Source organism: Vanacampus margaritifer, chromosome 17 (assembly GCF_051991255.1).
Source record: "Vanacampus margaritifer isolate UIUO_Vmar chromosome 17, RoL_Vmar_1.0, whole genome shotgun sequence".
Lineage (NCBI taxonomy): Eukaryota > Metazoa > Chordata > Actinopteri > Syngnathiformes > Syngnathidae > Vanacampus > Vanacampus margaritifer.
In genome coordinates, this window is record NC_135448.1 from 12947161 (window position 1) to 12974801 (window position 27641).

At 42.6% G+C, this 27641-nt stretch overlaps 4 protein-coding genes across 7 annotated transcripts in view; 3 read left to right on the plus strand and 1 right to left on the minus strand.

Moving 5' to 3' along the window:
- Positions 1–443: 443 nt before the first annotated feature.
- fam91a1 (family with sequence similarity 91 member A1) lies at positions 444–10078 on the plus strand. Its single transcript, XM_077549510.1, has 23 exons — positions 444–758; positions 1691–1775; positions 1856–2007; positions 2274–2331; positions 2417–2484; positions 2573–2686; positions 3841–3931; positions 4019–4081; positions 4162–4268; positions 4338–4376; positions 4443–4555; positions 4621–4730; positions 4814–5013; positions 5097–5226; positions 5495–5643; positions 6441–6575; positions 6821–6934; positions 7012–7084; positions 7159–7305; positions 8049–8150; positions 8248–8371; positions 8451–8520; positions 8774–10078. Exons 1-23 carry the CDS (start codon positions 687–689, stop codon positions 8957–8959), a joined length of 2502 nt encoding a protein of 833 aa, XP_077405636.1. The 5' UTR covers positions 444–686; the 3' UTR covers positions 8960–10078.
- Positions 10079–11141: 1063 nt separating this feature from the next.
- Positions 11142–27641, plus strand: part of triqk (triple QxxK/R motif containing) — a 129830-nt gene continuing 113330 nt past the window's right edge. For 2 of the 3 annotated variants that reach the window (XR_013288781.1, XM_077548119.1), the window contains exons 1-2: positions 11142–11291; positions 15863–16049. The gene's annotated coding sequence lies outside the window, so the exon portion shown is untranslated. The remainder of the gene's footprint in view (positions 11292–15862; positions 16050–27641) is intronic. The other variant, XM_077548120.1, reaches the window with a different exon arrangement.
- On the plus strand, positions 11154–14946 carry lratd2a (LRAT domain containing 2a). Of its 2 annotated transcripts, XM_077548118.1 has the most exons (3): positions 11154–11291; positions 11391–11987; positions 13317–14946. In XM_077548118.1, the coding sequence occupies exons 2-3, from the start codon at positions 11445–11447 to the stop codon at positions 13599–13601; spliced, it is 828 nt and encodes a 275-aa protein (XP_077404244.1). In that variant the 5' UTR covers positions 11154–11291; positions 11391–11444; the 3' UTR covers positions 13602–14946. The 2 variants fall into 2 exon arrangements, with proteins under 2 accessions (XP_077404244.1, XP_077404242.1); XM_077548116.1 differs by having other exon boundaries at positions 11291–11987.
- On the minus strand, positions 18325–26997 carry trib1 (tribbles pseudokinase 1). Its single transcript, XM_077548974.1, has 3 exons — positions 26470–26997; positions 24634–24926; positions 18325–20931 (listed from the first exon to the last, which is right to left on the minus strand). Exons 1-3 carry the CDS (start codon positions 26776–26778, stop codon positions 20484–20486), a joined length of 1050 nt encoding a protein of 349 aa, XP_077405100.1. The 5' UTR covers positions 26779–26997; the 3' UTR covers positions 18325–20483.

Below are 27641 nucleotides of genomic sequence, written 5' to 3' on the forward strand. Positions count from 1 at the left end.
CGCAACAATATTTTTGCTTGAAATACACAGTTTATGACTAAATGCTCCAGAGTTAACTTTTTCTGAAAAAAAAAAAACCTTTATTCTATCATGTCAACGAACATTGTTAACTAAAGTCAGAGCGTTTCTATCAACGTGGTTTTAGTGACCTCTGGTGGCAGAATAGGTGAACTGTAAAAAAATTTTTTACCCTACTCACCCCTTTTTTGCAAAATAGTATACAATAATAGTTATTATTTAATTAACTATTACTTTAACCTAATGCCATTCGATCAGTCTATCCATCTCTCATGAACCTTCCCTCCTCACTTGTTCTCAGGTGGCACAATACGTCTATTGTATGATCACATTTTTTCTAAAAATAATAATTAAATAAAACACGCGTTTTGGGTGCGTGCGCGCTATTCCCATGAACGACGGGCGGAAGTGACGTGTAGCCACGCGCATGACGTACACCACCGTTGGAACTACAACACGGAAGTAGACGTCCACTAATTGTCTGCAACCAAGAGAGAGAAAGCACAGAAGGCAAAACAATTCTGCTCCAATCGGCTGTCAGGAGGTGAAAACGGTGGCGGCGGCGACTTCGACGACTTTGCGGGGCTGTCACTGGTGGTCACCGTGGACCAGCGTCTCATCGTCTCAGGGGCTTCTAGCCAGCCAGCTAGCTAACTAGCTAGCTTGCGATGAACACGGACGTGGAATTTCACATTAGGCAGAATTATCCGTGGAATAAGCTGCCGGCTAATGTCAAACAGGTACGTCGCTGAAAAGAAAAAAAAAATCCCCATGCCAGTCAGTCACTCGTGACAGGAGACCGCGTCCGTGAGGGGGTGAAGCTGTCAATGTCACCGAGAGAGATACAATAGCAGGCAGCGACCACCATCATGTGACAACACAACTGCCGCTATCATAAAGATGGAAAACGGAAGAGTTGCAATATTTGTTGTTAAAGGATCTTATGTGGGGGCGGAGGGACAGTGGACCTACAGAACTTTAGGCTTTGATTTTTAGTATGAAATACTCCTTCACCAAAAGTACTTGCATTTGGCAAAATCTCAGAATATAAAGAATATGGTATATTGAGTCAATATTTAACTACATCTTTCTGACTAGTAACTACATTTTGGAATCGAAATTGTCATTTCAAGAGAAATGCAATGCAAAAATGTTTTTTGTAAAAGAGTATTGTACAGTATGTTTGCGGAATAAGAATTAAACGGATTAATCCAATCATTTTATTAAATGCTCATAACAGTTCACCTGTTTTCTGAGTTTAGTCATGTGACATCACAATGCGAGCTCGAGGGCACTTAGACGTCAATTTCCATCAACATCAGGTTGGTGGTACAGGACAAAACGGCAGCACACTGAGGTTGATCATCATCAATCATCTGCTTAATTTGTTTTTAATATAAAGCAACATTGTATAGAATATCAGACTGTTTTAGTGTGATGGAGGCATATAAGAATATATGAAAATATATGAAAAAATGCACGTCAAAACTGCAATACATAACAAATGTCACTTCTGTCATACATGTGTATGGTGTTTTCATTATTGATATTTTCTGTTCCATGGAATATGACTAGTCATAACTAAATTATAGACATCTCAAACAGAGCTCCATATTACACATCAATGTGAAGGATATTTATCTTTTGTTTTTATTGTGGGTTTATTTTTCAGAGTTTGGGCAACTCTCAACGCGAGTACGAGAAACATGTCCTGCTGTACAGCATCCGCAACCAGCTGCGATTCCGCAATAACTTAGGTGAGCGTTTTTGCCACGTGTCTTTTAACTTCCCCGCCAGGTTGTTTTGTGATCACTTTTTTCCATTTCCGCACCCGCAGTGCGCCACGTGCGCAAGGACGAGCGCAAGTACTACGAGGAGCTGCTCAAGTACAGCCGCGAGCACCTGATGCTGTACCCCTACCACCTGTCTGACATCATGGTCAAGGGGCTGCGCGTCACGCCCTTCTCCTATTACATTGGGATCATGGAGGTAGGCGTCCAGTTTGGGGGGTTGTTGGGGCAGGAAGTTCATTTTATGAAGTAATCGCTTGGGGGGGGGGGGGGGGGGGATCAGTGGAACAATGTGTTTTTCTTCCTTTGGCATTTCTGGAGACAATACGGTTATTCAGTAAGAAGAATTGAGTTTTCCAGCAATTTGTTGCGGGGAAAAAAAAAAGTTTTTCATTAAGCAAAAGGCACCATGTTCATTTTCAATCTTCCTCTTTTCTCTGTTCTTCCTCTTGTTTGCACCGCCAGGATATCATGAACAGCGAGAAGAGTTACGACTCCTTGCCCAATTTCACTGCTGCTGACTGTGAGTTTTCACTCTCACGCGATGTGCAAGTGACTTTCAAATGCATGCGTCCTATTACATGCCGTGATGTCATGTCGTGACGCAGGTCTGAGGCTGCTTGGAATCGGAAGGAACCAGTACATTGACCTGATGAACCAGTGCCGCTCGTCCAAAGTGAGATATGTATATTTTACAGTAGATAGAAATGGTCCGTGCGCCTCCAGTGTAACATACTTACACAATCCGTGCGACTCCGATTCAGAAATTCTTCCGGCGGAAATCCGCGCGGGACCTTCTCCCGTCCAAACCGGTGGAGATCTCGGTGGAGCCGTGGTGGGTGGCGCAGTCGGGCTACATCACCGAGGACGATATCAGGGTGAGATGACGCACAGAAAGCTGTACACAAGTGATGCTCGTCTCATTATATATTACACCTATCAATACTGTATATCTCTAAATACTGAATATATAATTACATTTGTTGATATGGCCATTCTATGGACCTGTCATTCAAAACATAACAAATTCAAATTTTTATAAGCAATGCTCGGATTAAAATGCAAGTTGTGTAAGGAATTTTACACACAACTTAGTCATGGTATGTTAAAAAAATGCATTTAATTGAAATTCATTGTGGAAAAAATATTATCTATTTATTAGGGTGTCAGGCGATTAAATTTTTTTAATCGTAAATAATCCCATGATTTCGATAGTTAACTCACGATTAATCGCAAATGTTATTTCTGTTCTAAATGTGCCATAAAATATTTTTTTATACTCTTGTTAACATAAAAGTGGACAAAATGTTAAACTAATAGAAATATGGCTGCCTCTTTTAGTCATTGATACAGTATTGCCATAATAATTCATAAAATTTAGTTAAAATGAAAAATATGTATTGTACTGTAAAAAATGACTGCGATATTGATTTGTGTTGAAGTCATATTTCTGCCACTTGATGGCATAATTGCATTTGTAAGATGTTGGTCTCATCTTTTAGTCATTGATACAGTATTGTCATAATAATTCATAAAATTTAGTTAAAAGGAAAAAGATGTATTGTACTGTAAAAAAATGATTGTGTTATTGATTTGTGTTGAAGTCATTTTTTCTGCCACTAGATGGCATAATTGCATTTGTAAGATGTTGGTGACAGCTCAGGTCATTTTTCTTTTCATATTAAGAGCGATCTAATCTTTAACATGAAGTAATTTATGAAATTATGCACATTTTTAACATTGTAAAATACAACTTGACACCAATCTCCACAAATATATGCATTATTATTATTACATTTATTACTGCAAAATTTTGACATGTACTTGTCAGCCCAGTACAGGTTTTCCAAGTTAGGGGCGTTAAAGGAAATCTAACTCAAAATGAACGTACACATTTTTACACCCCTAATATTTATATAAATATTTCTTAATAATCATCCGATTGATTGGTAATTTTTTTTTCTTCTGCTACATGTCGGCATCAGCCTAAAAACCCCCCATCTTTAACGTAACTTTATGTTTGTCATGGCAGATCTGTTCTTCAGCAGAGAAGAAAGCCATTGATAAGATGATTGATTCCGGGCCTCCGCTGGCTGGATCAATGGAATACAACGTGGTGCTAAGTGAGGAAGTTAATAGTAACAATTAAAAGTTGATTAATAGCACCTGAAGATTTGTTTTTTTCAATAGAGTTTGATTTTTGTGTTCAGGTTTGTACAACCGGGGCTTCATTTACTTGGATGTTCCCATATCGGATGACAGCTGCATCTCAGGTTTGTTCCCACTTTGTTGGATTTGTGCTGGTGGATTTCGTACTTTTGCTGCTGGTTCTCACCGCCGGGTGCCTCCACAGTGCCCCCGCTGGAGGGTTTTGTCATGAACCGCGTGCAGGGCGACTACTTCGAGACGCTGCTGTACAAAATCTTCGTGTCCATCGACGAGCAGACCAACGTAGCCGAGGTAGGACGCGTCCCTCGATGTCACAACCGGATTTGCTCGCCCCGTCTCATTTTGTGTTTTCTCCTCCAGCTGGCAAACGTGTTGGAGATCGACTTGGACTTGGTGAAGGTGAGCCAACACCTTGACATGAAGAAGTGGGAACATTTTGTTGATCCGATTTTGCGTTGTGAGCAGAACGCCGTGTCCATGTACTGCCGTCTGGGCTTCGCCGTGAAGAAAGGTCATGTGATCAGCTCCGAGCAGCTCCACCCCACCTGGAAGAACGCGCCCTCCATCAACAGGCTCAAGTATGCCTCGGATGACCCCAATGAGCGTTTGATTTTCTGCTCTGACTTGTCTTGTCCATCACTAGGAGCACCATGGATCCTCAGAAGATGCTGTTGTCATGGGAACAAGGCAGCCCCGTCATGGAGGGAGGATCCTCGGCCACAGACACGGACACCACCAGTCTGGAGGACCAAGGTCTGCTTGATGACGAGCATTCCTTCTCCACGTCTTTTTTTTATTTTTATTTTTTTTATAAATGCTAGCTGTGCATTTTCCAGCCGAAACAGGCAGCGTAAGCAGCCTGAGCATCCCGGCGGCCCCCACCAAGCGGATCGCCTTCCTGTTCGACTCCACGCTCACCGCCTTCCTCATGATGGGCAACCTGTCGCCCAACCTGAAGAGTCACGCCGTCACCATGTTTGAGGTGGGCAAGCTGTCCGATGAGACGCTGGACAGCTTCCTGGCCGAGCTGGAGAAGGTGGACCCAAAACGTTGTTGAGCGTCGGAACAACCAAGCCAAGCAAGCGGCGACGTTCTAAAGCTCTTTTTGTGGTCTCGCAGGTGGAAAGCACAGCAGAGGGCGAAGCGCAGCGCTACTTTGACCACGCCCTCACCCTGAAGAACACCATCCTCTTTCTACGCTACAACAAGGAACTCACTCAGGACCAGGGACCTGATATCCCAAATATTGGTACTTTGAGGATTGTTTCTAGTTTGTGCAAGGAGACACTATCAAACTCATTTGTCCGTCAAAATGATTTGATCAAGCCTGGCAATTGATAGTCATGTGATAGCTGAGCATAGCTCACGTTAGCATGTTAGCATGTTGCTGTTTGTTTGCTTTTGGCAGGGCAGGTCAGCCCTTACCAAGAGCCGCCGTGATCTCCCTGCACACATAAAAGAGCAGAGCGCGTGTTTTGTTTTGTTCCGCTGTTGATGGTGCGTGGATACGCCCCCAGGTTTCCCCCTGGACATGCTGCGCTGCGAGAGCCTCCTGGGTCTGGACCAGGCCACCTGCAGCCGCGTGCTCAACAAGAACTACAAGCTGCTGGTTTCCATGGCGCCGCTCAGCAATGAGATCAGACCCATCAGCAGCTGCACACCTCAGGTACATTCATATTATGTGACTATAATGTTCAAATCATACAGTAGAATTTAAAAAAAATGAGAATTACATGAGTTTTTTGGTTTTATTTATTTATTTAATATATTTTTTATGTCCAATTGACAATATATAATGTCTGTGTACCTTTTAATGTAACTGGTCTGTGAACCGCTAAATCAGCTGTGTCAAACATAAAGCCAGCGGGCCCGAACCGGCCCGCCAGGGGCCCCACATCTGGCCCGTGAGGACAGAACACGAAACTGCAGTTTTTCACTACAATTAATTGTTATTGTTAATTTTGTCCACTGGAGGGCGCACTGACAAACACTTAAATGACATTCTGAAGTTTTGGCTGTTAGTCAGGATTTGATACAAAGATTTTACACTCCTATTTAATTTTTTTTTAAAATAATTCAACTTTCTCTGCAAAAGATAATAAATGGAAATATTTTCAGACTGTACTTGTAATTATTTGCACCCAAAAAAACAACAACCAGGAATTATTTTGACCTGTCATTATTGGTCACAGACATGCCGGTCCAGCCCACTTGAGATCAAATTTGGGTGAAAGTGGCCCCTGAATTACCATAAAAGATAGTCTGCGTACCTCCTGTCTCTACCATATTCAAACTGTACTTAATGGCCTTTGCACCTCTAATGCACCGTGTAAAAAAGTGTAACACAACAGCAGAGTTAGATGACTTGTAAAACTCAAACTCATAATTTTGACTTCTGTGATCATAAAATGGCTTCCAGGCTTGCACTTCGACTCGTGTGTGTTTTGTTTTTTTCGCCTGCAGCACATCGGGCCCGCCATCCCCGAGGTGAGCTCCATCTGGTTCAAGCTCTACCTGTACCACCTGACCGGCCAGGGTCCGCCCTCGCTGCTGCTCTCCAAAGGCTCCAGGCTGCGCAAGCTGCCCGAAATCTTCCAGGTGAAGTCTCTCACGTGAACTCCTCAACTATCCTGAGAATGTGAGAAGGGGATTTGAGTGGAGAAAAAAATCTCAAGGGGCGAAGAGGAAGAGGGGAAGGGGGTCGGTGAGGAAGGTTGGTGGGAGGGGCTAATATGGAATTGGGTCACTTCATGACAACAAAAAACAACGATTTGACCTACTTAAGCCTCTTTTTTTTTTATGTTGACATTTGTTGTACCGTGTATGCCATGTTGTGTTGTCAGGTCTACGACAGGTTGCTGATCACATCGTGGGGCCACGATCCTGGCGTGGTGTCCACGTCCAACGTGCTGGCCATGCTCAACGACGCTCTCACGCACTCGGCCGTTCTTATTCAGGTGAAAGGGCCCAAGCTGCCAAAACATCCCGATTGACATTTGTCAACAGTGTTTAATGTATGTGTGTGTGCGTGTAGGGTCACGGCATGCATGGACACGGAGAAACTGTGCACATCCCGTTCCCCTTTGACGAGGAGGACCTGAAGGGAGGTCAGTTGCAAAAAATAAAAATAAAAAATCTGACATTTTCCTCAAAATAACCGATGTTTGTGTGTTTTTTGCAGAGTTCTCCTACTCCAACATGTGCGTGCACAAGGCACTACGAAAACTGCGCGAGCACGTGGACCTGGAGCACCAGTGCGGCTACATCACCATGCTCAACGCCAACAACAGGCACCGGCGCCGGCCCAGCGACACCATGGAGTGCAGGGGTAACAGATGCTGATAATGTAATGTGTACAAAAGAGATGGAATTAAAATCAAATCTTAGATTTTTTTTTTTCTCCCCTGGAATATCTGATTTGGGAATTTATTTAAGCACTCCGCATAAAGATGACCATGACAATCTGCCCAAAAATCTCTATTTCCATAACAATGTGAAAAGACAAGGTCTGTCAAATTGAATTGAACACGTGCTTTGTGCATACAAGGTCGAAAACCAATTTTACTCCTGATCTGATCCAGATTGTACGTTTACATTGAACATGGAACCTCAATTAGGTGAAGGGAAATTAATTAAATTGTTGTCATAAATATGACAAAGAAAATATTTTTAAAAAAATGCCCAGATTGGACTAAATGTGGCGGCTGGGTCAGAAACCAATTTCAACCTGGCTCTGGTCCAGATTGTGTGTTTACATTTAAACATGGCTCCTTAATTGGGGAAGGGAAATTAAGTTATGTTGTCATAAATATGATCAAAATCTGTTTTTAAAAATGCCAACATTGGACTAAATGTGGCCACTTGGTCAGAAACAAGTTTCAACCTGGTTCTAGTCCAGATTGTGTGTTTACATTGAATACTGAAAATCCAATTAAGGATTAGCAGAAATGTCCCAACTATACTAAATTAAATTAAATCAATACCAAACCTGATCTACTCCAGATTGTAGGTTTACATTGAACATGTAAAGCCACTTGCCATAACATTAGGTCCACTTCTTCTTATGTTCAGGAGACACCCACCTCGGAGGAGGCCTGGACACTAATGGCAGCACTGAGTCCTTCGAACTGGTGTCGGAAGAGAACAACGGTGACGGACGAGCAAAGACGGACAGTATGTTAACTGCAGTGGCGTGCGGTCAGAGCCAACAAGGCCTGCACATAAAGTTTATAACCTTAAACACATCCAAATCTTTATTTGCAATTCGTAGCCCTCTCGTGCGAGGACGAGTGGGTTCCATTGGAGCTGTGTTTCGGCATGCCGCTCTTCAGCTCTGAGTTAAACCGCAAGGTGTGCCGCAAGATTGCCGCCCACAAGCTGTGCGGCAACGAGAGGTGACGAGTCACTTAATTGATTAGTTTATTTGGATTGATTGGAAATGACGCGGCGCTCACTTTTGTTGTTATTTCGCAGCTTGCAAGAGCTTCTTCACGCCAGCCGGAAGCTGTCCCTCAAGGTGCTGAGCTTCGTTCAGTCGTTCCAGGTAAGGGATGCTCACTGAGACCTCAGCCAAGGCCATTCTGGTACTAGTTAAAGAAACATAAAGTCAGTCTAGAAGGACATCATAAAAATGACGCCATCTTAAATGGTCCCATTTACTAATTGGTTTCAGTTTCGGTGTAAACGCACAATTTGGATCAGATCAGGATTTAGTGCACAAACCTGTATACAAACGTTTACAGCTGGGCATGTAGATAATAGAACTGATCACCTAGTTGTGTTTTTGTCACGGACAGGACGGTAGTCCCCCCTCCGAGCCGGACAGCGGGGTGACCAATCCTCTCAGTCAGCCCCCGGCCGAGTCGGGCGTCCCTCTACCGGCCCTCAACCTCCTCTACAAGGACGGGCTGCTGCGGGAGTGGAGCGGGCGGGCCCCTCCTCCTCTGGACATCACAACACTGCAGCGTGAACAGTCCACGTAGACACAACTCACGCCTGCCCACCGCCATCATCCACCCTTAATTTTGCATCCCGGCATCGAACAACGGCCTTTTAGCTTCAGGATCCCCACCAAACACGAGCACTAGCAACAGGCTAGGCAGGATGACTCACTTAGCTCGCCCTCCTCCTCTTCCCGCAGTTGATGTTTAGTAGTGCCCCCTTCGTGTGGTATCGGTGTTCCAAAAGTCAGAGTCGCCCCCACCCCCAGGACCGAGTGTAGTTTCATGTTTAGTGATTCAATGCATGAAAATCCTTTCCTTTGAGGGGAGGTGTTAATTGTTTGCACTGTGCAGTACTTACTGTAGTCGAAAGTGTTTTATTTTGTTTTCCCCCTCCGTTTGAAAGCACCAAAGACTTTTTTTTTTTTTTTATATATTATTATCAAACTTGTTTTGGTGTGTTTTTTACATTTTTTTTTTTTGGTACTTTTTTTTTTTTTTTTTTTGCCTTATCACAGTCAGTCACATTCCCCGACTTACATGAGTGAAACTGATAGGAAAGAGAAGGAACATGAAGTCCTGACTTTTAGAATCCAGCCGGGCTCCTCTATTAGATGGGATCCAGCTCCACTTGCACCTTTTCTGGACTGGGTCCAGCTCTTGTAGTATCTATTTCAGTGGGTACTAGCGTTAGTATTATTTCTTTTGCATTCCTGATGGATTCTATCTTTTTGTTTCAGTTTTTCTCATTGAGTTAAAAAAACAAAACGGTGGTCTTCTTCAAGCATGACAACTATGTAACTGTGTGTGTGTGTGTATGCGCGCGCGTTTGTGCATTGTGCCCCCCACCCCATCCGCGGTGTGTGTTGGTCCCGTGCACGACCTTTAAAAACAAGAACTCTCCCCACAATACTGTCAGTCTTCATGAAGCCGACATCCACTTGTGTTTACAGATGTTAGTTTTCTATATCAGCCTCTCTTTTAGGACATCTTTGTTGTAGCTCGTTTAAATGGTTGAATAATGATGATGATGATGATGATGATGAAAAAATAAGAATGACATTCCTTATACATTCTGCTCATGTTGTTATTCCGAATAAATATGTATAAAAAAAGTATAAGAAGATATATATAAAAAGGAATAAACAGTTTTCTCGCTGACTGGCTTTCACTTGTATTCCTGACTTTGCATTTTAGAGCCAACATGACATTACGACATTGGATGGGGAGGAACAGATGGTGCGGCATACTGTAGTGCGCTTCCGGAAGCTTCCATCTGCCTCTAGGACGCACTTGTTCATCTTTAGAGTTGCACAAAAAAAAAAAAAACATCTTTAGAGTTGCACAAGCAAAGAGAGGTGATGGTGCTAGCTGCCTGCTAGCATGTCTTCACTCTGGTTGTATCTATTGTATGGACCAGGCCCAGTTATGCTCGCTGCTGGCTAACATCACTTCTGGATAGGGTCCAGTTGTGACCAGCTAGCACCTCTTTTAGACGGAAAGACCTGCTAGCAAGCAGCTACCAGAGCTGCACCCCATCTAAAAGACAAGTTAGTAGGAAGCTACCAAATCCAGAAGAGATGCTAGCAAGTGGCCACCACAACTTGATCCCATTTAGAAGATGCCATCCTGATGATATGCTAATAAGTGACTACCCAATTAAATAAGCTGTTAGCATATCCTCTTGGTTGGTTAACCAACCATTACTAGCATGTCTTCAACTCAACTTTATTTATAGGGCAGTTTAACAACAACTGCAGCTCAAACAAAGTTCTGGACATACCGCAATAGAATAAAAAAGGCCAACTCTACTAGATCTCTCCTGCTTCAGTTTTATTTTGTGTGCATTTCCATTGACTAATTTTCTTTTAACTAAACTTTATTAAAATGATCAATTGCAAGACAAGTGTGTGCGCGGGGCGGGGCTGGTGGAACGTCATAGTAAAACAAAAGAACAAAGACAAACATCGATATTGAATGTTAAAAAAACAACAACCTACAAATACACCTAAAAAAAACAAAAATTCAATCGCTGTCATAAAAAATACAAATTGAACCCCATCCATTAATTTCAACGCCATAAAAAGGATGGATGAATGGTACAAAAAGGTAATTACTATTAGTTGTTGCGCCAATTTCCGCTTTATGCTTTTATTTTAACAGACACTCGGTCGCTCAATTCCGGTGGTTGGGTGGCAAGGATTTCGCGGGCTTGAGGGCAACCGCACGTGAACCTCCTCAAGTGGCGAGGGGGGGACTCGAGCCTGCTTAGCAACTGGGTCGGACCAGACCGCACTGGACCGACTTTGTCGTGCAATTGTGCTGATTTATTCGACGGCTGAACCTCAACTTTGACGCCGGAAAAGACGCTCAGGTGAGTCGCAAACACCTGAGGAGGAAGAAGGGTAATTGGAAGTCATTTCCTCCTCTTTTTGTACACTTGTTGCCGTGTCATTTCAATTTGGATTTAAAGTTCCCTAAATGGCGACATTTTGACTCGCGGAGAACGAACCTGTTGTTCGCCCGAATGGGGAACCACATGGAGCGGTTAAGTTACGCAGAAGTTCCGACCGTGGACCCGCACGGTGTGGACCGGGACGACGGCCCTCGCATCGGCGTCTCGTACATTTTCTCCGGCGGGGAGGACAACGAGGACGAACCGGGTGGAGGTGGCGGGGGCGACTGCGGGGCGGCGGACGGGACTCAGCCGATCTCGAACCCGGAAGAAGCTACGTTTGACCCGCGGGAGGAGGTCGAGTGCGCCGTGTACAAGCTGGACGAGTGCGTGTACGAGAAGAGCCGCCGTTCATCCACCTTGGAGGTGTACTCGCCGGAGAACCTGCTCAACAAGTGCCGCGCCGGCGACCTGGTGGAGTTCGTGGCCGGCGGCCAGTACCCGCACTGGGCCGTGTACGTGGGCGACTTCCAGGTGGTCCACCTGCACCGGGCCGAGGTGAAGAGCGCCTTCCTGACGGACGCCGGCCGGGGGAGACGTTGCCGGATCGTCAACGACCGGTATAAGTTCCGAGCCCGAGACCCCGACGCGGTGGTGCAGAGCGCCTTGGGGCAGGTAAGGTCATGTGTGGAATGCCGTTTGAGCAATTTATTTCAGATCCTTCACAACCAGCTTAAGGTCCGTGTACTTGTGCCGTGATACCTTAATTTGAATTTGTTCAGAACTACGTTTAACACTCATTTTCTCTAGTGAAATTAGTTGAAATTGCTGTACATAAATACGTTTCAGTGCTCCTAGTGACCCTAATATATAAATACAAAACCTAAAACTGTGTAATGTTTTTATAGTGTAACTAAGATGAAATTCATGCGCACGCTGTGCAGTTTATTAATGTTTTGCGCCTTTGAGGGGCGTGGCCATGTGGGTGACGTCGATTGGCAATTTGACCATTTATATACATTGTATTTTGTGTTCAACTTATTGTGCCATCAAAAATTGCATTGTCGTATATTTTTCCCCGTTTTAAAGTACAGTATTCGAAGCTCGTTTGTAATTCATATTTTGAGCTCTCACAAATCAAAATTCATAACTGAGAACTTGTAAGTTGGGGCACTCAAGAAACTACTGTACATGCTTTGTCCTTATTAGTACGACATTTCAGCGCACTAGTAGGTGCAGAGGAATTATGTTGAAATGAGTTGAGGCGTTTCATTTAGACAATGGCCGTGCTTTGCCACCATCTTGTGGTGCCAACGAACCATGCTGGAGTTGAGCATCATTTAGACAAAAGTAGTGTTTTGGTGGCATCTTAGTCCCAAGGACGTTTGTTGAAGTGAGATGAGGATCTTCGTAGACAAAAGTAGTGCTTTGCTGTCATCTATTGGAATCTTGGTGCTAAGGAACTAATTTGGAAATGACTTGAGGAGCTTCTTTCAGAGAAAAGTAGTGCTTTGCTACCATCTTGGTGTCAAATAACTATTTTGGAAAAGAGTTGAGCAACTTCCTTTAGACAAAAGTATTTTTTTGTGGCATTTTAGTCCAAACTACGTTGAAGTGAATGGAGGATCTTCATTTGCAACTATCTTGGCGTCAAGCAACTACTTTGGAAATGAGTCCAGTAGCTTCATTTAGACATAAGTTGTGTTTTGATGACATTGGTGCTACGTTGAAGTGAGTTGAGGAGCTTCATTTAGACAAAACTAGTGCCTGATGCCATACTGTGGCATCTTGGTGCGAATGAATTATTTTGGAAGTGATTTTAGGAGCTTCATTTAGCCAAAAGTAGTGCTTTGCCACAGTCTTGTGGCACGAAGAAACTATAATAAAGTGAGCTCACTCGTAAAATGTAGTTGTCCTACTAGTGATAACAAAGCGCGTACTACCGCACGGACCTTAGTGTGGATATGAAGGATGTGGAATAAAAGCTCGAATGGCTCTCCGCAGGTGGGCCTGAAGGATCGCAAGCTGAGCTGGCGAAACTCGGAGGGCTTCGCCGCCTGGTGCCGCTTCGGCCGCAGAGAGTTGAAGGCGGGCGGCGAGCTACACGGCGGCGGCCGACAACAGTACACGCTGCACGTTTTGCTGGGCGACCAGAAGTACTCGCACGCCCTGGAGTTCCAGAGCCTGGAGGACGTGATCGCCGAGAAGAGACGCGGGGACTACCTGGGTCGGACCGCCCTCCTCCGGGAGCTGGCCGCCCACCTGAAGACTGAGACGGGAGCACACTGATGGCAACATTTCGCCCATCTTCTTCCTCATTCAACTCTTCATTTTTAGTGCCTTAAACGGGTGCTTGAATGTCTCGAATGTTTCATTCCAAATTGTTACTGCTCTACTATGACATGATAAAAATCGGATAAAAAAAAAAAGAGAGAGAAAAAATTGGCTTAAATTGAAAAAGTTGAAGCTGAATCAAAATCAAGCTAACATTAACGACGTTAGCTAATTTAATACAGCTTGCTAACCTGAACTTTCAGCCGCCTCAACTAGACTCATTTGCTGACACACATGTCACTCACCAGGTCAAGCCCCGCCTTTTTAAAGCTACACACCTTCAAACTCGGATACTACAGAGGCGATGGCATTTAGTAGTTTATTTAATAAATTAAGATCAGTTATATTATAATACTTGATGCTGAAAATACTTGATTGCTGTAGATGTAGTTTCAAGAGGTTCAAGCATTTCTTTAAGGCAATAAAATAAGATAGATTAATTGTTGCATAATTCTCATTTTATAGCATGTCATAGTCGACTAATAACATTTCCAAGCACTTTTTACCCCCAAACTGGTCACATTTATTATTCCAAGACATTCAGTGATAAACTTTGGTTGTAAACGTGCTTTAAAATGCTTAAATTTCCAACTATGACACACTAAAATAAGATGACCCCCCCCCCCCCCCCTGTCCTTTAACTCTTATTTTATTGATATGTGGTCAAGTTAGTGTTCTGATGTACTCTGACACTAAAATAAGTTGACTTAAAATACTGGATGGACCAAAAGTAGATGTGCACTTACAAATATTTTCATTTGATTACATTTATATGAGTGACTTTAAAAATGCTTACAAGGAAATGTCTCCTCTCGAGACGAGTTACCTGACAACTTTTGTCGGTTAGATAGCAATAAAACCAGACTGCTTGCTTACTTGCTGTTACTACTGACAGATGGCTGACGTTAGAAACTAAATGTTTGTTTAGAGATTTACATCACCTCTTTTAATATTTACAAGTCATTAATCATTATTTATTTGCATAACTGCTAATTTGGCAGCTGTGAAAACCTCACAAAAGTGTTTCTGGAAAGTCATGGAAGTTGTTACTAACAATGTCAGTTTCTCTACTGCTGCGATGACAATGTTGTGTTTATTTAAAGCAGCAAAGGAAAAGTAATCATTTTGAGTGTTACATTTGTAAAAATAATAGAAAGTTGATTTTTAGTGCTGACATACACAATCGCACGCTCCAGAGTTTTTGCGATTGTCTTAACAGGATTGTGTGAGCAGAGTGAAAGTTTTGCTGATATTTTTCTGTCGTTTGCGTTCACCCACAAAGTAAACTGTTTTGAATTCAGACATTTTGTGTTTATTTTCTTCTTCATGTTTAATATTCCCACAGGGACGTGATTTTTCCGCTAATTCGCGGAATTCCGCTTTTTTTTATCCCCCCCCCCCCCCCCCAAAAAAAAAACGATTATTTTTTTTTGTTTGTTTTTTGTAGTTCATTGTATATGCACATGACTCCGACAGATAACATCTTCTGCTATAACAAAGACATTTGTGGTATGCTCTAATATGAGTTACTTTTCATTTGGTCATGATATAATTATTTGTTCATGCTCCCCCCCCCACTGGGCACTGCCCTGGACCTAGCTGGGTGCCAGCGGCCCCCAGACCCCCAGCTAAATTTTCAGATAATTTCACTTTGGTCAAATCACATCCCTGTTCCCAGAAGAAACAAACAAATAAAAGTGACAATGATGTGTTTGTCATGGGAGAAAAAAATCATGTCAAAATCACGAAGTGCCTCAAAATCACAAGGGTCTTAAATCTAAATCAGTTAAGGGACTCTAAATCACTGTAAGAAAGGGACTTCAAATCACAAAGAAATGGACCCAAACTGTATTTAAAAAAACAACAAAAAAAAACTCATTCACAAAGAAAAAGCACCCAAAGTCACTAATCAAGTGACTGTAAATTTCATACAGATAGGAACTCTGAATCATAAAGGGCACCACAACCCGCACGGAGAGGGACTGCCAATCACATAAAGAGCAAATGACAAAACGGAATGCATGAAAAAAAAAATGCTTGACTCAAAAACGCAAATGACATGATTGTAAAAGTCACACGGAAGAAGACCCTATTAACAGAAACTGACTCTATATAACTGATTGAAAGTTGTTTTTTTGTGGTGAAGTAGTTCCCCGCCCCCTTTTGTCTGCCCCTGCCAAGCTTTCTCAAATCCGGCTTTTGGATCCTCCCCCCAGCTCCGCCTGGTCAGGTGGCCTTTGGAGTGCAGCATCACCGTGGCAACAGCTGATGCAGGACGTGGCCCTCCGCAAAGGACAAAAGCCCTTTTTGATTGCGTCTGCACTCATGTGAGTGCAATAAAGCAGCCAGCGGACGACGGCCTCCACCTTTCCCGAGTGTAAACATCCGCCGGCTGAGAGTAAGGTGTCAAGTTTTTCCTTTTTTCCCCACACTGTAGTCGAAGTAGAACAAGTACTAATAGTCATTAAAAAAAAAAAAATGCTGGCAGGCAGTGTACACAAAATTGTTTGAAGGTGTTTACCGACATTTTGTCTGAACAACTTGCATGTTGTTGCCGCCTGACTTTTGATTGGACGCGGTTCCACAGGACTACAAATTGACTTGAGACTTTAGCTGTTGTTTTTTCTTCTTCAGCAAACTTGGTTTATTTAGGTCAAATTGCGATATTTAGAAAGAAAAGGAATGCAAAAATCACATTAACTCATTCACTGCCATAAATTCATAAAATATTATTAAAAATTAGGGGCGACAGGCCATTACAATTTTTAATTGTAGTTAATCGCACGACTTCACTAGTTAACTCACGATTAATCACACATTTTATATATGTTCTAAATGTACAATAAAAACAATTCTAGGTTTTCATACTCTTAACAAAAATGGAAAAAAATGTTAAACTAATAGAAATAGTTAAAAAAAAAAATTTTTTACTGTTATATCCGTCAATGGCAGTGAATTAATGAAAAAGTAAACATGACTTCACTAGTTAACTCACAATTAACCACACTTTTTTTTTTATATCTTTTCTAAATGTACAATAAAATTTTTTAGGTTTTTATACTTTTTTCTTAACAAAAGTGAAAAAAAAAAAAGTAAAACTAGTTAAAATGAATTTTTGACGTCTATAGCCGTCAATTGCAGTGAATGAGTTAAAAACAAACTCTAAATTCGATATAAGGCAGGGACTCTGAGTCACATCAAAAAACAGGGACTATAAATCAGAGGAACATGACCCTAACTCACAAAGTAGAGGGGCTCTAAATCACAAAGATAATTACCATAAATCACAAAGTCAATGACTGTCAATTACACAACTGTAAACCATCAAGAAAATGACTCGATCACACTAACGATTGGGATGTGAAATCACATCAAATGCCAAGATCGCACAAAGAAAAACACTCTCGCAGCAAATGGCATAAAAGTGCTAAATCACAAACAACAAATGACCCTAAATCACATAAGGGAAAATGGTCAAAATCACAAATAAAAAATCAGGCAAAATAATAGAAAGTAAAGGCATTCTTTCCCCTTGCTGTCATCAACATAAAGCAAGTTTGAGAAGCCTTGCCATTGTCCCACTTATTTTTTCTTCGTGTGGTTGCTTTGAAAGATCAAAAGGATCTCAGTCACTATGTTTAGTGGGCCCCGGCCATCTTAATCCCCGTCACAGTGTGGCCATTGTTTAACTTTCACATAATCTCCCTTTTGCTTTCTTGAGATTAACGCAGGAATCTGAAAATTTCGCAGTTGCTTTTTGGAGACACATTGGAGTTGTAGACGTTGCCGACGCTCTGTTTTATTTGCGGCTAATGTTTGTCTTGATGGAATTAGCCTCAATTAGCGTGCAGGAACAACAAATAGAGGCCATGTTTGCTTTCGGCTTGAGTGAGTCTCCTCTCGCTTTGCAGGCAGCAGCTGCCTTTTTATTCGCCCGCTACAAAGTACAAAACGCACACAGGAAGTAGGCATCAAAATGAATTGCCAATGGTGACAGAGCTAATCAAGCTAATGTAGTTTTATCTATTTGATAGGTATGTCTATTTTATATCTCTTTCACTATATATATTACTATTTATATATGTTTATATTTATATTTGTAGTGCATATATTGCTATCTATATCTGTCTTTAACTGTATATCGATTTGAGCATGGTGTTCTTTCAGCCCTAATGGATAATTGTACACAATTTTCAATGTATCAAATGACCTCACGGGGGCAGCAAAGGGCTGTCTGCCTCTATGAATTGCAGCTAACCTCTTGTCCTCATTAAACTGTAGTGACATAATATTACGCAATTTTAATATATGATCCAGATCCAATTTTGTCACATAAATTCAAAGCAGGTTTTAAGATCCTGGTTGTAGGTCCATGTTGCAGTCCTTTCTCTTCATCCTGTCCTTCTTATATACCTTCAATCCTTCCTTCCCTCTATAGCAGAGGTGGGCATCGAGGGCCGGAGTCCTGCAGGTTTTGCACGTTGCCCTTGTCCAACACAGCTCACCAGCAAGCTCTGCATAAGCCTGATAACGATCCTGTTGATTGGAATCAGCTTGTGTTGGAAGTGAGAAACCTCCAAAACCCGCAGGACCGAGATTGCCCACCTCTGTTCTATACTGTCTGTCGGTGGCGTCCGGGAACCGATTTACCAATTCCAAATGATTGATAAAGAAACCATTTTGAAAAAAAACCATCTTTATTCATCTATAACACTCATTTGAAATATACAGATATTTACATGTGTTTCTCCTTAGAGGATGAAAATATTTTACTAGTGATTTATTTGCTGCCAGGTTGTCGCACGCACGCACACTTCATTCACAGTGCGACATGTGGCGCACTCGTGTCAGCTTGATCGCATCGCAAGCGACTCGAATCGCTTGAAAACAATCTGCAGATTGTCTCGAGTCTTTTTGCGTTCAACATACAAAAACATTTCCCACAAGTTATCGAACATACAAATGCTGGATTGTGTACCGTTGTCTGCTGCGCGTTTACGTCCTCACAAGTGACACTCTCGTTAGTAAGCGGGTTTGCGCTAAAAACAACAAAATGCGCGGCTCATTCGCAGTCGCGCCGCTAAAGCTTTGCCGAAGATGGGCGCGCTTGCTAATTGGCCAATCAAGTTGCTTCAATGTCATTGCCAGTTGTTCACAGTCAGTCGCTAGTTAAGGGGGGCGGGTTTTCTAATTTTTGTGTTCATTCTGAAAAACAACAATAAAATCTCTTAATGTTAGCATTTTAACCATTTAGTTTTTTTTTTTTTTTTAATAAAAAGTAATTTTCTTAAAATACAAAACACAAGTAAAGATGAAAAAAAAAGTTAAAAATACCTTTTGGGTCAAATAAATATTTATTAATTTATATATTTATTTAAAAAAAAATAATAACAAAATGGTATACACATATACTGTGTGTATATATATATATATATATATATATATATATATATATATATATATATATTTTTTTTTTTTTAAACAAAAACAAAATTGCTTTGGAATTAAAAATAAGACAAACAAAAAATATTTTCTGTTTTGAATGACAATGGCAAAAATATAATAATAAAAGAAAACAACGGGGGAAAAAAATTCTCTTTTCAAAATTATAGTTTTGGAAAAAAAATCACAAAATGAATCCCAAAACGCAAACAGTTATTTTTGTTGAATTTCGGATATAAAAAGGACAATAAGTGCACGAGGATTGCTATGATAGCTCTTGCGGCAATTTGTATTTCCTTTCCAAAGACACATTGTGTCCTGTTACCCATCCCTGTGTGTGTGTGTGTGTGTGTGTGTCCTCTTGCGTGTGACACATCTGCGCTCGCCGCCCAGGCGCCAGTCAGCCAGGCTGACGAGTTCCGCCGCCGCCATCTGTTAAGATAGCCGAGCGTAGCGCGAGGTCTTGGCTATTCCGTTTTAACACCCACAAGAAAAAGACTTGTAGAAAATATTACTAATAATTTAATATTTAAAAGTGTATAAAAAACAATGTATCTTTGTTGAAATGGAAATACAAAAAGTCAAAGAATAATATTTTTGTGTGTGTTTTGGATGTTAAAAAAAAACAAATCCAGCGACGAAATTTGCTTAAGTTTCTTTGGCATTGAACGCACTTTGTTGTGTTTAACTGAAAAGACTCTCGCCATCCTATTGGCCGTCGTCGTGGGTGTCAATGAATGCGAGAAGAATTGTAGCTTGGGGTCTCAACTATTCTGTCTTAGCACCAACAATTACAATAAAAAATGCCCATACAGTACACAGACACAGTACAGTGAACCCCCGCAGATTCGCGTTTCGGCATTCGCCAATTTGCAGTTTTTTTTTTTTTTCAACTAAAGCAATTTTTTGGCGCCATCTGGTGGAATCTTGGTTTAAAATATCATTTTCTAGCCGATTGGATCATTTTCTAGCCTAATAGCTTGCCTAGGCTACTTTCCGTAACAATTTGCCCAAACATTTCTTATTGTGTAAACGGAAAAAGATGACTTACTATCAGTTGTGTAAAGTGCTAGTGCAAATATTTTGTCAGCCCAATGTGTGATCAGTTTGCGCTAGCGTGTTATTTAGGCTAGCATGCTAGCTTATACTCTTGGTGGGCCTGATGTGAAGGTGGATCGAGTTGAATAATTTTACTTATAAAGACGGCCGTAAGTTGATGATTGCGTACATGCTCGAGGCGTGGTGTTGATGGTTTATGATCATCTCTGGTTTAAGTGCTTTGCTGCCATCTTGTGGCATGTATACACAATTACAGACTATTTTGTTGGGGTGCAGAGTTTCCCTATCGCCCGTTAAAAATGGGGGTCCACTGTACACAGGTGGGTCCATTTTTGGTCAGCAAAGCAGATGGTCATCGTCCTCCACGTCAAAGGACGGCACCGTCTGCTCGGCCAGGCTAGCTTCCGTCGTCGGCCGTCGGAACCACGGGTGCGCCAGTAACTCGGAAGCCGTCAGTCTCTCCGCCGGTTCCTTCCTCAGAAGGCTGTGGACTAGGCACCGGGCCCCGGGTGACAGTCCCTCCGGCAGGCAACAGTGTCCCCGGCGGATTTTGGAGAATAGCGCGGCCGGGTCGGCGTCGTGGAAAGGGTAGCGGCCCGCCAGCATGGTGTACAGCACCACGCCCAGGCTCCACATGTCGGCCATCTTGCCCGAGTAGGGCGCCGCCCCGCTGAGGATCTCCGGGCTGACGTAGGCCGGGCAGCCGTGGGTGTCGCTCATGGCGTCGTCACGCGGGTCCTCCAGGACTCGGCAGTCTTCCAGGCTCTCCAGACGCACTTGGGTTCTGGCAGGGATGCCAAAAAAAAAAAAAAAACGTTAGTTACCATGGCGATTACGTCACATGACAAGTAGCTGTTGTGTGTGCATGTGGGGCAAGTTGGAAATTGCCGAGAATGACCGAGCAGTATTTTTTTTTAAATATTTTAATACCTGTATTTTTGTGGTTTGGCATTCGGAAATTTGCAGATATTTTTTCTGTAGCCTATATTCTGTTGTTTAGCTATATGTGCTTTGGCCTCTGCCAAGGAACTATGTTGATGTGACTTGACAGTAGGGCTGTCACTGTCCACGGTTTCCCCCAGTGTTTTATAGGCCTGGTGGGCTGCCAGCCTTTTTTTTTTTATTATTACTAAATTACTGTTTTCAGCTAAAAAAATACAAGTTGTGTTTTTTACAGTGTCAAAAGTGCTATATTGGTTCTATTTTTTATTATTATGAATGATAAAATCAGGCATTCCAAGACGATCGATCACGTTGAGGCACCATGACACTGACACAATCTTGATCTTACAAAAAGTTGCAATCAATGCCACCATCAGGCTGTGATGCAACACAAGCAGTCACACACTCGCAGCTGGAAGGCCAGTTGTGGACTAACGAGCAGGACAAAAGAGTGCAAAGCGCGACGTTCAGGCTCCCCGCCGGCTGGGCCTTCCTGTGCGTCAGTACCATTTGCAGCTAATTATGGGCTGGCTGGCGGCAGGAGTGTGGGACCCAGGTGCAAGATGGCCTCCGCCATGAGTCACCCTCTCCTCTGCTGACTTATCTCCTCAAATGCTTGGAGGATAACTGCGTGTTATTTTTCCTGCTGCCAGTTGAAAATTTGTGTTAAAATCGTTTTTTTGATTGGAAAATTGGCACAGGCAATTTGTTGTCAAGGAAGCAGGAAAGCTAGCATATACTGTATCAGCTAAGCTATTAAAAAAAAATCTGCCTGGCAACGAGTAATCAGGAAAATGCATTCTGTTAGTTTGAAAATAAAGCAATTTTGTAACAATCGGGGCAATTTTGGACTTCCCTCAACATTTTCAGTAGACACACCTGTTTTATACTTAATACAGAGTATTTTTTTTTTATATATATACCCGAACAAGCCTGCCTCACACTGCATTTGATATAACTTGATTTCCTATTCCTACCTCCCTGTTCGTTTTCTGCATTTTGGGTAATGTAACCTTTGCCACAAGTTGCCAATGAAACATCAAAGCTAGCATAACTTGCCAACGCTAGGGCTACGTTGCTGTGCGCTGTTAGCTAGCTTCAATCACTAGCCTTAGCCGTTAGCGTGAGCTAAAGTTTCACTTTTCAAGTTTCATCATGTTGACTATTTGTTGTCCGTAGGCTAAATTTCTTGCCTTGTTGTTTGGCTTTCGGTTCATGCCATCTGGAAAAGCCATTACGTTGAGCTACATTGTTGCGCCCTGCCAGCTAGCCTAAACAGCTAGCTTTTGCTAACATTGTACTTGTTGAGTTTTATTATAAATCATCCAGACTCTTTGTTGTCTGTGCAGTTTAGTAAATATATGTTGCTTGGGTTTATTATGTGTTTCTTTTCACCATGTCTCCTTGTCCTTTTCTGCAATTTTTGGGGCAATTTCCCGGGGATGTGATCATCTAAAAACACCACTTAGCAGCACCTCTCCGAGTAAACCAGCATCACTAAGTTCAGCTCACAACTGAGCTTTTTCCTCTTTGATTAAAGCCGACGAAGAGCAAAAATAAAAATAAAAAATCCGGCATGCAGCCCACTGGCCCCCCTTTTGTTTCCTCCGAGTGTGTGCGCTGTGTGACTCATCGCTCTGCAGACTCGCAGATACAGAGAAGAGTCGCGTATCTCGCTGTCTGTTGCCGTTTGTCTGGCGTGACCTCCATTTAAATCCAGTCCAAGAGGCAACAAATCGTTTTTCCCGGCCGGGGAATTTGCATTCTTACCCGAAAAAGTCAAATCATTCATGCATTCCCCGCCATCATGTGTGAATGGGAGCATTTGGATGCATGATGTCAGCGATTAATAATTAATGAAGGATTGATGCAAATTGGATGATTGTCTCATAAAGCAGACCTTGTCGTCTGGCGGCTTTAACGCCCGCCCGGCTTGGAGTACAACAGAATGAAATTGTGCCTCCACACGTACAGAACCTCCTACTCGACGTGTGCCCACACACACACATGCGCGCGGCCTGGAGAGAGCATCTGCCACCATGTTCCTTCTCTGGGACGCTTCATTAGGTACCCCTATGCTATCCCAATGGAGGAAAAACATGCAACCAGTGAAAGCGTTTCTGTTGAACTACAATCCTTGCGCTTGGCTAGTTAGCATTAGCAGCTGGTATTGGGTATCAGTACTCGCGTCTTCTTTTGGAAGGTTGAACATTCAGGAATAAGAAATTAGAAGAATAAAAGATTTCCATTAATTTCATGCAATTTTAAGGAAAATGCTGTATCGGGATTAGAGGGGCAATTAATCGAGAACTAATCCGTTAGCAAACTAGTCGATAATCATTTTTGATAAGTAATGAATCATTTAGATTTTTCTTATTTAAAATTGCCCAAATTATTGGAATTTCAGCTTCTCAACAGTAAATATTCTCCGATTTCTGTAGTCCACCATGAAAGCGGATTGATTATTTTTGTCTTGAACCAAAATAAATCAATAATGATCAATGTTTTTGCAGATTCTGATCACGTTACAAAGCAAACTAGTAACTGAAAAATAATTAATTTGTTTGTGAACTAGAATGGAAATTTTAATGTTTTTTTTTTAATCCAGATTAATTGAAAAAAAATCAACAGGTTAATCGTTTGCAGAAATAAAAGTTGCAGCCTTAATTGAGATGTATAAGTCTTTCTTTAAAATTATCTGTCATTGCTTTCAGTACTAGTGGTATCAGTACTTGGTATCAGTGACTACTCACGAGTTGAGTACTGGTACTGGTAACGGTATGAAAAAAAAAAAGTATCGAACATGTTTACGTTTTAAATTGTTGAGACACTACAATAAGTAGCCCTAGCCCGTGACCTCTGCCAAGGCTAAATGTACTCATGGAAAATAAGAATGTCAGCTTTTTGATTCTGTTCACATCTCCGTTCACATTTGTTTTATTTTCCCCGTTGACCTCTGGCCTACCTTAAGTGTGTCATTTTCCATTGTGTAATCAATGATCAAACAATCCGGGATAAATATATAACCACCGTGACTCTGCAAATGATAACTGGAGGATGTTTACATATACCTCGCGACAGCGTCATACAAAACTGAGCATTATTAGCTTCAAAATGGCCGCCACCCCAAGCAGTCTGGTGTTGGATTCTTTATCTCATGTTAGCCTAAATGGTCTACAGTTGTTTAGACAATTCATTAGGTACCCCTGCATCATCGCAAAATCAGTCCGACCCCTAATCCACTCTGAAAATTGCAAACATGCATTGCCATTCAGACCTCCATTCACTTTTTAAACATTTTTTTCATTGCCTGTGCCTCACTACTCTGCATTTTTTCGTCCAAGTCTGAAATTTTGTAGTTGTGTAATCTCTCTAATGATCAAACAAACTGGGTTAAAAACATAACCATCGTGGCTGGGAAATGAGAACTAGAGGAGGTTGTAAACGTATAACTCACTGAGAGCATCACTGAAAATGAATCATTCTTAGATTTAAAAAAGGCAATTTTGTCATGGGACTCTTGTATGGGGCTCGTTCAGCTCACCTGTTTTCGTCGGCGAAGACGAACTTGCGCAGCTTGAGGTCGCCCAGCACGACGCCCGCCTGGTGGCAGTGCGCCACCGCTTGCGCCATCTGCCGGAAGAGCGGCCGGGCCTGCGCCTCGTCCAGCCGCCGTCGGCTCTTTACCAGCGTGTGCATGTCGCCAAAGTCCTTATCCAGGAAGATGTAAGCCTCGCGCTCCCCGAGGATCACCTCCTGCACCGCCGACACGCCCGGGTGGGGGGGCACTGCCCCGTACGCTCGGATCTTCTGCTGGTACTCAACCATGCTGAACACCTGAGTGGGGGGAAAAAAGCGTTTGAGTATCCGGCATGAAAAAGTCTCAAGGACCCATGCTTGAAAACCAACAGGAAGTCGGCCATTTTGGGAACATTTCAGTTTAATGCTCATTTCAACGTTATGGAAAGTTAGAAAAAACACCAGTTTCGCCAATCCACACAAAATTGGGTGAACATGTCTATCATGCATGACAAGACGTACAAAAAAAGTCTCAAGGACCCATGCCTCAAACCCAGCAGGAATTTGGCCATTTGGGGAAAATTGCAAAGATTGACACAAAACTTGGTGGACGTGTGTATCGTGACGGAACGCACCAAAAAGCCTTAAGGACCCATGTCTGAAAACCAACAAGAAGTGGGGCCATTTTGGGCAAACTCCCGAATTTGGTGATAATTTGAAGAATCTGGAATGCTAGGAAAACCCCCCCACTAGTTCCTCTGATCGACATGAAATTTGGTGGACATGTCTATCAAGACGGAACGCACCAAACAGCCTCAAGGACCCATGTGTGAAAACCAACAGGAAGTGGGGCAATTTTGGTTGGAAGATGTCATTTTCGGCCAACTCCAGAATTTGGTGATAATTTGATAAATTTGGAATGCTCGAAAAACCCCACTTGTTCCACTGATTAACATGAAATTTGGTGGACATGTCTATCATGACGGAACGCACCAAACAGCCTCAAGGACCCATGTCTGAAAAACAACAGGAAGTGGGGCGATTTTGGTTGGAAAATATCATTTTGGGCACACTCCCGAATTTGGTGATAATTTGAAGAATTTTGAATATTAGGGAAAAAAATCCCACTTGTTCCACTGGTCGACATGAAATTTGGTGGGCTTGTCTATCATGATAGTACGCACGAAAAAGTCTCCAGCACCCATGCCGGAAAACCAACAGAAAGTCAACCATTTTAAACAAATTACAGAGTTTATGTTCCTTTCGAGGATTTGGAAAATATGAAAAATTAACCCCAGACACCATTTTTTTCTGATACACGTGAAATTTGTCAAAAAAGTGTCAATCATTATCTGACGCACCAACAAGTTTGCCATTTTCGGCAATTTCCAAAGTTTTCATGCTTATTTTGAGCCCCCCTACACCCCCCCACCCTTCCCTCCGGCCACCAGCTGTGTAATTGTGAGCAGTCGAGGAAGCAAGCATGCAGATTTGGCATCACTTTTGAAAAAACGGGCGTGTTTACATTCTGATTCCATCTCAGTACTTTTTGCGAGCGAGAGGACACATGAGTCACCGCTATGTGTGAAGCTGAAGCATGAACTTGAACAAGGCTTGCGGGGTCCACAGACGCGTGCGCGCGCGCGCGCGTTTCATGACCATTTACAAGCACTTGCATTTCTGGTGTGTCCCCAATATGACGTGTGCGCAAATGAGGCGCCGTTGAAAGCGACAGACAGCGTTGACGTGACGCATGAGCAGTTCGCGTGACAACGTCGACAAAACAGCCGGTTGAGCAACCGCCATTCACGGCCGAGAGTTGCACAATGGCTGGGCGCGCGCGCGTCCGCGTGCGCATTACCTTGCACAGAAGCTCGTCGCCGGTGTCGACGTGCACGGCGCGGCAGTGCACGCCGTCGCGTTCGGCCGCGGCGGGCACCAGCAGGAAGGGCCCGATCCTGGACGGTCCCCGCTGGGTGACGTGAGCGGGGGTGGTCGCGGTGGTCTTGCCGCCGCCGAGGAGTCCTCCGTGCGCGTCCCCGACCTCGCTGCTCAGCCTGCGGGCGCGCTTGGCCGGAGGCTGCGGCGGCTCCGAGTCCGAGTCGAGCCGCTTGTGCGCCGACCTGGCCCGGCGCACGAGCGGCGCCGCGCCGCTCCACGGGACGCTCATCCCGGCTTGGGTGGACGAGGTGGGGGCGGGTCACTCAAAACAGGGGCGTCCTGGGGTCCATTTTGCGTGGCGTCTGCTGCTAATCCCAACTTGATGATGATGATGATGATGATGATGATGATTAGGGGGACGGCCAAGGTGTGTGAGGGTGAAAAAGGAAAGAAAGAAAAAGTGCCTCACACCCGAGAGAGAGGCGGTGAGTGAGTGAGAGTGAACGCTCGACGCCTTACCTCACTCAACTCACAAGCACCGCCTTTTCTCTCTCTCTCTCTCTCTCTTTCTCTTTCTCTCTCTCTCTCTCTCTCTCTCTCTGTGTATGTCTCTCTCTCTGTCCCTCTCTCTCGACTCTCTTTTTTTCTCTCTTTCTCTCACTCTCTCTCTTAATTTTTACTTCAGCACAATTTTTCATAACTTATTCGTTTAAATTAAATGTAATAATATAATTTTTTATTTTAAACATCATTACTTATAGTTAGTTGTATTTTTTTAGATTTTAACTTTGATTTAAATATTTTAATTTTAATTTAATTATTTTTTATAATACTTTTTAAACAGTTTATTTCACCTAGTTTCAATTTAATTTACTTCAATTTTAATAGATTTGATTAAATTTACTTTTAATTGAATTTCATTTTAATATAATTTATGAGATTTTTAATATTAAAACAATTTTATGCCTATTTTCTGACTTTCTGTTTAAATGTTAAAAAATAAAAAATAGTTTACGTTTAGTTTAGTTTTAATATGATTATTTGATTACATTTACTTTGAAATTTTTCATATTTAGTTCGATGTAATTTTAAAAATTCTTTAAAAAAAAAAACCTTCTTTAATATATTTTATTTTCTTACAATAATTGTTTA